The 10,000-nt window shown below is 39.0% G+C and overlaps 2 protein-coding genes across 2 annotated transcripts in view; both read left to right on the top strand.

Annotated features, from left to right (window-relative positions):
• The window catches only part of LOC138028521 (semaphorin-5A-like), a 530,961-nt gene that overhangs the window by 43,180 nt on the left and 477,781 nt on the right, over nt 1–10,000 (top strand). The window lies entirely within an intron of this gene.
• LOC138052501 (uncharacterized) lies at nt 2,737–5,443 on the top strand. Its single transcript, XM_068899034.1, has one exon. It carries the CDS (start codon nt 3,024–3,026, stop codon nt 3,771–3,773), a length of 750 nt encoding a protein of 249 aa, XP_068755135.1. The 5' UTR covers nt 2,737–3,023; the 3' UTR covers nt 3,774–5,443.

The raw sequence follows: 10,000 nt of genomic DNA, 5'->3' as shown, positions 1-10,000 counted from the left end.
TACCCTTTTCATAGCCTTTTTACAGGCTTCAAAACCTGCGAAAAACCAAGCCTCTTTTGTTCACGACCGAGTCAGAAGCGGAGTGGGTCTACTCCTGATTTGAAGTCACAAACTGATTTACATTGCTGTTTCTCTTTGTTAACATGCATGCAAAGTAGATTGTGACGTCAAATCAGGAGTTGAGCCATTCCCCTTCTGACTCGCTCATAAACAAGAGATGCTTGGTTTTTTGCAAGTTTTGAAGCGTATAAAAGGGCAGGATATTTAGAAAACGGAAAATGTGGCCGCAATGCGTTTCGAACAGGTGCAAACATTCATTTTAGCAAAAAACATACTTTGGGGTTAGGGACACTTTAAAAGTACGTATATTTTTAACGTGACTATGAAATTTCAGGCTTTGGAAGCTAAAAGTTGACATGTGTCAACACAGAGCTCATTTCGCAAATGAAGACCGTGTGATACTTTCAATAGCTTTCAGTTGATTTTAAAAAATTGTGAGACTTTGAAATAAGATCTTTGATTGAAGGGCCACGCATATTGGTTGTTTTTTGTCAGCGTATAAAAGACGAAGAAAGACTAAGCACTAATAGAATAGACCGGAGAGAAACAGTCAGTTTTGTTTAGGGCTGTCCACAAGTTGCTCATAAATGTGTGAAAAGGTACTCCAATTTTCTCAAAAAGTCGCTCCAAAACTCCAAAAGTTGCTCAAAAGTTGCCTGAAAATCCAAAAGTTGCTCAGAAGTTGCTTTTTTGTATTTTGGTCTAAGAGGCTAATTATTAACTAAAATGAAGATGTTCATGAAAAATTTCACTTTGCATAAATGCCAGATACATATTGCATATTGATTTCATTATAATTGTGTGTAAGTTTAAGTTTTACATTGCTATCTTCTATCAACCCACATCCCAAAATCTGATTCTCCTTATTGGCTTCCTTATATTGCAATTATTACTAGATAAATAATCACATGATGGTATTTAAACAAACGTTGCTAATATACTTATTTGATACATAAAGTATCTCTGACGTACATGACTCATTTGCTATATAAAAACATATTCTTGTCTTTGAACTCCTTAACTCTATCAAACGAGGACACATTTGGATCGACTGAACCACGCACGTTTCTCTTCTTTTCCGCTGGATTAGTTTGCACCTTTCTTTGCCGGGAAATACCAGCTTTTTCTGGAGTACTCAACCTATCTCCAGCACTCGCTGCTATTTCTAGAGGATCTGAATATAATTTTAAGGAGGACAACTCACCAAGATCTGATGAAACTACAATGATCATATTACGTTATGTTTCTAAATAACCGGCACACAGGAATGTTATATAAAAAATGTTATATAAAAAAATGGTGACCTCAGCAATATCAGTGCTGAACACCTCTTTATTGACGAATCTCCGATAAATGCATATATAACCTACTGAACCAATTACTGACAACGACATACTAACGTAGAACAAACTCCACTAAATTTAAACCGTTACCAACTAATCACTGGCACCAATCAAACAAGAATACTAATAAGGATGACGTTTTATAAAACAGCTACCAAGAGGTAAAATAGTATAATGGCCAGCTGAATAAACAGGAATTACGAACAAAACAAGTTTGATGCAATTCAATTTCTTTATTCCAAAGTTAACATTTACACTTCCATAATGAACTTCGTCAGCCAAAAGTTTAGAGACTCTGCCGTCATGTCGAAAATGTTCGCTTCGACCGTTTCCAAATCTTGAATTTGAGATGTTTCCACAGCAGACCCGCTTTCTTCCTCACAGGCTTTCTTATTTGTTCTTCCCGCCTGCCATTCCCCAGAAATCTTCATCTCCCATTTATTTACCGAACGGGTCGACCTTGGGACAGCATTTTCCAATATTTCACTTTCTTCCACCGCGCTTTTTGGCTCACGAAACGTCCGGTTCGAAGCCACGTGATTTATGGTGTGTCATGAATTGGACATACAGTCCCAAAACCACACAATGATAATGATAACACTCCCGCTCGTTTATTAAACAGTACATAAAAGACTTCCGGTCAGATTGTCAAGATGCTTATCAATATCGGTAAAAACAGTCTCTTGAAGGACTACTTTCATCCAGACGATCTTAATTCATGAAGATGTAATATTTTTCAGTGAGAAATGTTAGATTAATTACGTACAGAGCTGATTTGAAAACCATTTTATGTTGAATAAATTAAAGGCTAAAAAGAAAACTTCATTAATTTATTCACTTCAGCCTGAAAGGGTTTAGAAAGAAACTTTCCAAGTACAGTTGCCCAGTTTGCAAAATACCAAAAAAAAAAAAAAAAACAAAAAAAAAAAAAAAAAGAAAAAAAAAACCAGAAAAACGGAAGCTGTGTCAACACAGAGTTGTGTATAATAATTAGGAATTAAAAGCTTAAACTATCATTTAATCACTGTATTCATGTATCATGAGCTATCATGGTTCATAAACATTTTGACAGCAATGTTACCTCCGGGCTGATGCGAAGCACTGAACTGTAAGCATAATGGTTTTGATGCCACGCCTAATTGGCATGCAGCAACTGATCTGTGGAATATTCTTCTATTCTGTAAAATACACTCCCTGGCGAACAACTTATAAGCGGGCATCCAAGTTTACAAGTCTCAGTTATTGTCGAAAGACATATCATCGATAATAACATCGTTACTTAAGGTGACTGTCGGCTTTTTGGTCGACAAGGCCAGAGATTGGGCAGTGGAAAAGTTGAGAGCTGGCGATGTGGTTGATCAGAAAATTCGAGAGATAATCGCGCGAGGAATCGAAGACGTCAAGTCAAAACTGGATGCGTTATCAAGAAAGGATCTTTTGGCAGCAATAGATGCATTTGAAACAGGCGTTAGTTATCTGTACAAAGCAATAGACTTAAAGACTGATGCATCAACAAGGTTAAGACAGAGATGAAACGAAACGCAGTTAAAAAAGGCAGTGAGCTTGCCGACTTCACCCGCTCCTGTCGACTCAATAGTTCTCGCTGCCGGAATAAGAAATATGGAGCTGACGGAATTTATAGGAGAAGCCAGGAGCGCGCTATCTCAAGGAAAAGAAAGATTCAAAATGGCTCGTGAAGAAGCTACCAGGGCCTTCAACAATGAATCTCTCAGTACGCTTGACCGCATTACTGCTCTTCGGTATCGAGTGATGGCGGCAGTCCTTAACTCAGCAGCTGAAGAAATCCTGGGGGCCGCGAGCGAGTTGTCATCTTTATCAATGAAGAGTGCTCTGAAAAGTGCATTACCAGAGTGCGAACAATGTCTTCGGAAACTCCACTCTCTGCCAGATGTTAAGAACAACTTTAAAGTGGAGCTGAAGAAAGGTCTACTGAACATCAGAGGTCGATTTAAAAAGGAAGATCGAAGAGAAATTATTGCAGCCGTTTGGCAGGTGAATCTCGCAATTAACGATGTCCTGCAAGCAACTGGTGAAAACATAGATATTTGCTACTATCCCACTATTGACATCGAAGATGAGACAATCGATCCACAAAGGGACGGACGTGTTGCGGAGGTTTTACAAAAACTTGGCATTGATCATAAAGGTATTGTATGGTCATTTGGCGAGGACGGCGAAGATGATCACAAGCTGAAGAACGCCAAAGGAATTGCAATAAACGCAGATGGAGAATTTATTATAGGAGACAATTACGAAACTATCAAGGTTTTTGATAACAGTAAGAAATTTATTTACAAGTCTCATCCACATGAAGAAAATGAAAGGCTTGTGCAAAGTTGCTTGCTGTAGCTATTGATGAGAACAAAAATACCTACGTCTTGGTTCTACTTGGTGAGATTAGATCGGAAAGTCAAGTTTTCAACAGAGCTGAGCTGCGCATGAAGTTTCAAGTGTTGACAGAATTTTTTTTAACAGAACTGACAGTCGGCAATGGCAAGGTGCTGGTATTAGCAGATGATATGGTCCACGTGTACGACCTTAATGGAAGACATCAGCGTACTTTTGGAAGCGGGATAATAAGTAATGCAATTGATGTCGCTGTCGGACCTAGTGGGCAGATCTTTGTGCTGGACTCCGTTCTGAAGGGCTGCATCATATTCAACGAGGATGGTGTAAAAAAGGACGAATCCACAGTCCGCTTGCGGGGCGAAAAGTTGCTTCATGGTTTGGCTTTTCATCCATTGGGTGAATATTTCTTTGTCGTGGGAATTGATTGGTGGCGGCTTTGTATAGGCACACTGGCGGTGGAAATATACACTACAGATGGCGAGTTTTCTCGGGAAATTATACTCCGCGAAAACGAACCGCTTTCTTTTCCACTACCATCCTTTGCAATCAATAAAGAAGGCCGCTTAGCTGTAACCTGCTCAACTGAGGGCATTGACGCAATGGTTATTGTTATCTAAATCAGGATTTAGGAATCTAATTCCAGATTTTTTTAAAGAACAAAATACGTTTTTTACAACGGTGATTAACCAGCTAGCAATCTTTGTAATGAAGAAGAAGAAGAATCACCCAGGCCTATTTGGAACGTCCTGCTAGTACAGTGTTTAAAACAAATTCTATTCGGCAGCCCGGTAGGTTAAACAATTAACTTCATTCTGCAAGACCCCTTAGCAAGAAAGACCTTGTAAAAATGCTGTGCGCGCCGAATAACAGTTAAAATTATGGTGTCATAGGAACAGACGATGGAATGATAGGGTGGGCTATATTTTATAGGATAAACAAAACGACATTTCACAATGTAAAAGCACATTTTAGAACGCCAAAATACACTTTGGTATACGGTGGGATACGTAACAACCTAAGGAATAATTTCAACCTGCATGCGAGTGATTTGGCTCACTGAGCCTTTGTTTCAATGACCCTCACTTGTTTAATTTGTTGTCGTATACAGAGTTGTAGGCTTTTTACTCACCAGTACCCTGAAGTATATATAATAATGCACTGAGTGCTTCTTTAAAACATAATTTTGTCAACCAGCGTTAGAGTTTGGAGTCCGTGAAAGAAAGGTTTTATACTGACCTTTCCTTTATGTTTTTAAGATTGATTATTGTTACGGTTTGGTGGAGTATGTAGCATAAGAGTTAAAGATCCATATTAGAATTGCAAATCTATTTTTTTTTGTTTTGATTAGAGCAAGGTTTTTGGGTATGGATGCAGATGGTAAGCCGCAGGATATGCCACAATTGCTACTGCATGGTTATTGCTGAAGATAGCACTCAGCTACTGAAGATATCATAGTTTTTGTCATGTAATATGATTTCGCTTGTGCCATGATGAACATATTTGTTTTATACAAGCTTCTAAGGATTTATTTCCTGATTCATGCCATCTGTGAAAAAGGAACCTCACCCTTTGACTTGTATTTCATCATTTTGTACCTTTATATATGAAGTCTGTACAATAGATGCCAAGATGATTCAGCGATGAAGAAATAAATTGGTGCACATGGCCAACAGTACCCTGAGTCTTTCGACGATATTTCTCTATTCTGTAACTTCCTATGCAGTCTCAGGATTATGCTTTGGTTGCACATTTGCAACTTAGGAGTCAAAGTGATTGAGCGACAAAGTGTAACTCGAAAATTCCCTTCTCGTCTGTTACATGTATTTCTGTGCCTTCAGTGCATACTATGCTTTGATACCGCCGCAAAAAGCATCACCTCAGGTCGTTGCACATAAGAGTTTACATATGCCTTGTCAACGATATTTTTTCAAGCTGATGCTTTTGGAAATAATAATATTGCGGTCAATATCGCAATCCTTTACAAAAATTGTTGAGACATTTTTAAATTTCTTGTTCGCATCAAAAATTGCATTTCCTCATGAAATAGACTTTCTTGTCATTATAATCCCCTTACCTCCACCAACCAGGCTCTCAAAAGAATATTGGAGAGCTTAAAATCATGCAACGCTTTTGAGCCGTGAACGGCAACCGGAAGTGATCTGTTTTCTTTATTTCCTTGTCCTGGCAGTAAAATTTTCTTCCTGTTATGTATCTCCTCACTATTACAGATGATTAGCTTGAAAATCTGGTAGAGCCGACTACACCGGCATGCAAAATGTTCATTTCCGGTAAGACTCGCTTGGCTTGGTTATTCCAAAGTGCTTCTTTCCAAACGATATTGTGGGGGGTCGTGTTGGAGAGAGATGATTGTTGACCTTTTTTTCAAGTCTTGGTCCAAAACCTTGAGCAATGGAAAAAGTCTGAACTCTTTTTGTCCATTATTATAGTTAGTGCAGGCTCTCAGCTATGATAAACGTAATTTTCTTAGCTCAATGAAATGTGAGAATATAGCATTTCATTCTCTTCGAGAATCTTATTTTTAAGCAACTTAAAGGGACCTTTTTTCGTTGACGGGACTGCGTCGAAAAATCTTAAAGTTCCTAAGGGTTTTGAAAAAAAAAGCACTTGGCTGTCCGCAACAGGGACAAATTTTAGTGGACTGATGCTCAATATATCAAGTTCTTCCCGGAACGTCTGTTCGGTAATTCTCTTCTCAAATCTAACTCGCGCTTCTTAATTGAACGCTTGAACTGCAGACTAGAAGGGCAAAATTTGCGATCTCGACGAGCTTTGGTAACTGTTACTGGAAAATCACACGGTTTAGGGGCACTGTTCCTGATAAGAAACCGGACACGAAGAACCAAAAAAATACATTCAGAAAAACCAAACTGCCAAAACCGTGACAAAGCCCAAAATATGTTAGGCCGCACCGAACCGCCTTAGACACCAAAAAAGGCAAACTTTTGTTGAAAAACCGAAAACCGTATAGGAAAAAAAAATTAAACCGCAAAACCAAAAATCTCGACGCCCCTTTTTTAAATTCCCATGTTCCGATCCAAGGCTGCGGAATGAAACTTCCGCATACGTTTCTGTTTTTCTTCGTACTCTTCCTGATTCGTACGTGACACAATCCTGTCTTTACCGATAATTTAAATCGCTTTCTTGTAATTAAGAAAAATCGTTTCGGGAAACTAGTTGCTTGGCGACGGGGGAACGGACAACTGAAACATGAGAGTCGTAGGTAGAACTGGAAACTACGACCTGCGTTATGTCATCCAAAAGACATTGCGCTCCTGCGTTGTTGTCGTGCGCTCTACCCATCCAAAGGGCCCATGTTCACCCAAAAGACATTGCGCTCCTGTGTTGCTGTTTCGATATAGTTCCAGTGTTTTGGAAGATGCAAAAATTTGAAATACTACCCGGAATAAGGTTGATGGACGTGGATTACTTTTGCCAAATGGTACTCGCCGGTGATTTTCGGATTTTAAGTCTGTCCGAAATTCAACCTGGCGCGCAATGAATTTTCGGTGAACACCGGCCTTTAAATTTGAAAATTTGTATGTGCATGACTTTGCAGAGCCCGAAGACCTTGTCCATACAGGACCAAGTTAATTAAACGACCTCGCTCCCCAGGAGTTCTAGTAGCTCAATGAGTTGAGCATCTGACCGGTGTTACGGAGGAGGTCGCAGGTTCGAATCTTGCTTAAGACTTTCAGTTGTCCTCTCGCCCTTCGCCAAGCTTAGTTTCCCCGGCATCCTTCCCACGGGTACATTACACTTTAAACATCCATTGTTGCGTTAGAAAATGTTTTCCTCAGTCTCACAAATTTCCGCGAAATTCGTGGTTATGATTTGGTAAAAGACAAACGTTAAATATAGAGATAAGTGTTTCTCGACATTTGAAAGATTTCAGCTTATGTTTATATTAAACGGTTAACTCCCCCGGCAACTACAAGTCAGAATATCAGAATTTTCATTCGTTTATAACAAGAAATAGACTGTCGTTTCCGTCTGCCACTGCACTTAAACAGTCAAGTTTAAGATCCAGGCTTCAAGACCCGTACTGACCATTGGTTGAACTTGTTCCTGGTAGTACCTGGTTCAACCTCTCAGCTGCACTTGCAACTGACTAAACAAACTGATCTGCCTCCGGCCAGTTAGGGTTCTTAACAGTTGTTGCTGTTCTCGTTTATTTCATTGTTTCATTGGCCCTGAAAAGCGCCCATGGGGAGTAGTCAATTAAGTATGTATTATATTTTAGTAAAATCCAACTAGTGGTCTATTATCAATGCTGCGTTATGATTGGTTGAGCTACTAGTAGGCTATTTGTTATAGCCCACTAGTAGAGAAAAGCGCCGGCTTTGAAAACCAAAACAATGGCGACTGAATCGCGTTTTGCTGAAGTTTCGGACGAGTATTTGAGCTCATTATTACATAAATCTATATCAAAATCTACAAAGAAGTCAACTAAATATGGAATGGAGATATTTAACGGTAGGAATGCACAAAATAAATTTGAACTGTTGACAAATGTTACCGTAAATTTGACTTCTTTTGCAACTACTATTTCTATCGTCTTTTTGACAAACTAAAATAACTATTTTTTTACAGTATGGTTTTCAAGCCAAACAAGATATGACACTCCGATAGAAGATAGAAGAGATGAAGAAGGAAGAGCTAAATGACTGCCTGAAAGTTTTTTATGCCGCAGTGAAGCAGAAAGACGGAAAAGATTTCAAAGTTTCGTTTCTCTGTACAATTTGAGCAGCAATAGAAAGATACCTTAAACAACCACCAATAACTTGACTCTGAAAGTTCAAACTTTAGAAGCTAAAAGTTGCCACATTTCAGCACGGAGCTTATTTTGTTGTAAAGACCGTAAGTCAAAAGTTTTGATTTCGGAATTTTGTGAGACTAAAGGTGGCTCAAACCAGTTTCAACACTTTCAAGAGACCTTGTTATTAGAAGGATTGACACTATTGACACTACAACACTCTATCACGGAACAGCAATGTTGTGGTACCATGTTAAAATCAATTACTCCTGAATAAGATGCAATTATTTCTGTGACGTAACAAGGTGGTAACAAGATACCATGGCAACAGGAAAGTCTTGCAAAACTCTTTATATTGTGGGTTTAGTTACTCATATATGAAAAACGAACTCGGTGACCCCAATTTTTTATTGCATAAAAGTAATTAGCATGCTGAGATGAAACTCTCTGCAAAGTTTAAAAAATTCTGTAGAGCAGATTCAGACATAACTTAAGTTCTCAATTATTTCAGGTGGCTCTGAATCCGCTTCTCAGAGTTCTTTTATACTTTGCGGAAAGTCTCATTCTGGCGTGCTGATTACATTTCAGAAATTAAAAAATGGGGGTCACTGAGTTCGTTTTTGAGATATGAGCAGCCAAAGCCAAAATATAGCGCATTTTTCGATGTTACTCAAAGTACGTTGTAATCCCAGGTCATCGTTGCAAGAAAAAGAGGCGTACAACTGAGTATCATCAGGGTATAGATTAAAAGCCATATTGTGGCGTCGAAGAATGTCAGCTATAGGTGATGTGTAGAGAAGGTAAACGACTAGTCCTAACACGGAGCCTTGAGGAACGCCGCAGTTCAATTCATGAGATGAGGATTCTATCATGGTCGATAGATACAAACTGAGAACGCTGAGAGAGGTAGGATTTAAACCACTGCAAATCTTTACCACTAATTGCAAACTGATATCCCAGTCTATTAAGTAATAAATTATGGTCGACAGTATCAAAAGCGGCCGCTAAATCGAGTAGCAGTAGAACTGCACACCAACGGTTATCGACGGCGCGTCGCATATAAGTCGTTATAGGCACGAACAAGAGCTGTCTCACAACTGTGGAAGCGCTTATTCTTTGAATGATTGCACTTACGTGATAAAAAGGCCATGTTGGTGCAAAACAATAGAATAATATAGCTCAAGTTTTGCATAATAATTGAGTCAAATTCCCAAAGGACTTTTTCGCTATTGTTCTTTCCATCAACATGGCCGCCGTGACGTCAGGTGCAATCAAAGAATACGCTGATTGGTCAGGAGCGGTTCGTGGAGATGATTCAGCTCAAGATAGTGAATAAGACGACTTTCTCGACAATCTTGGAGACAACTTTCAGATTAGAAATTGGTCGAAAATTCCGTAATAGTTCATGGTTAAGTAAAGTCTTCTTGAGGAGCGGTGACAGAACTGCAGATTT

Source organism: Montipora capricornis, chromosome 1 (genome assembly GCF_036669925.1).
Source record: "Montipora capricornis isolate CH-2021 chromosome 1, ASM3666992v2, whole genome shotgun sequence".
NCBI classification, from domain to species: Eukaryota; Metazoa; Cnidaria; class Anthozoa; order Scleractinia; family Acroporidae; genus Montipora; species Montipora capricornis.
The sequence above is the reverse complement of the archived record's forward strand: the minus strand, read 5'-3'. Positions and strand labels throughout refer to the sequence as shown.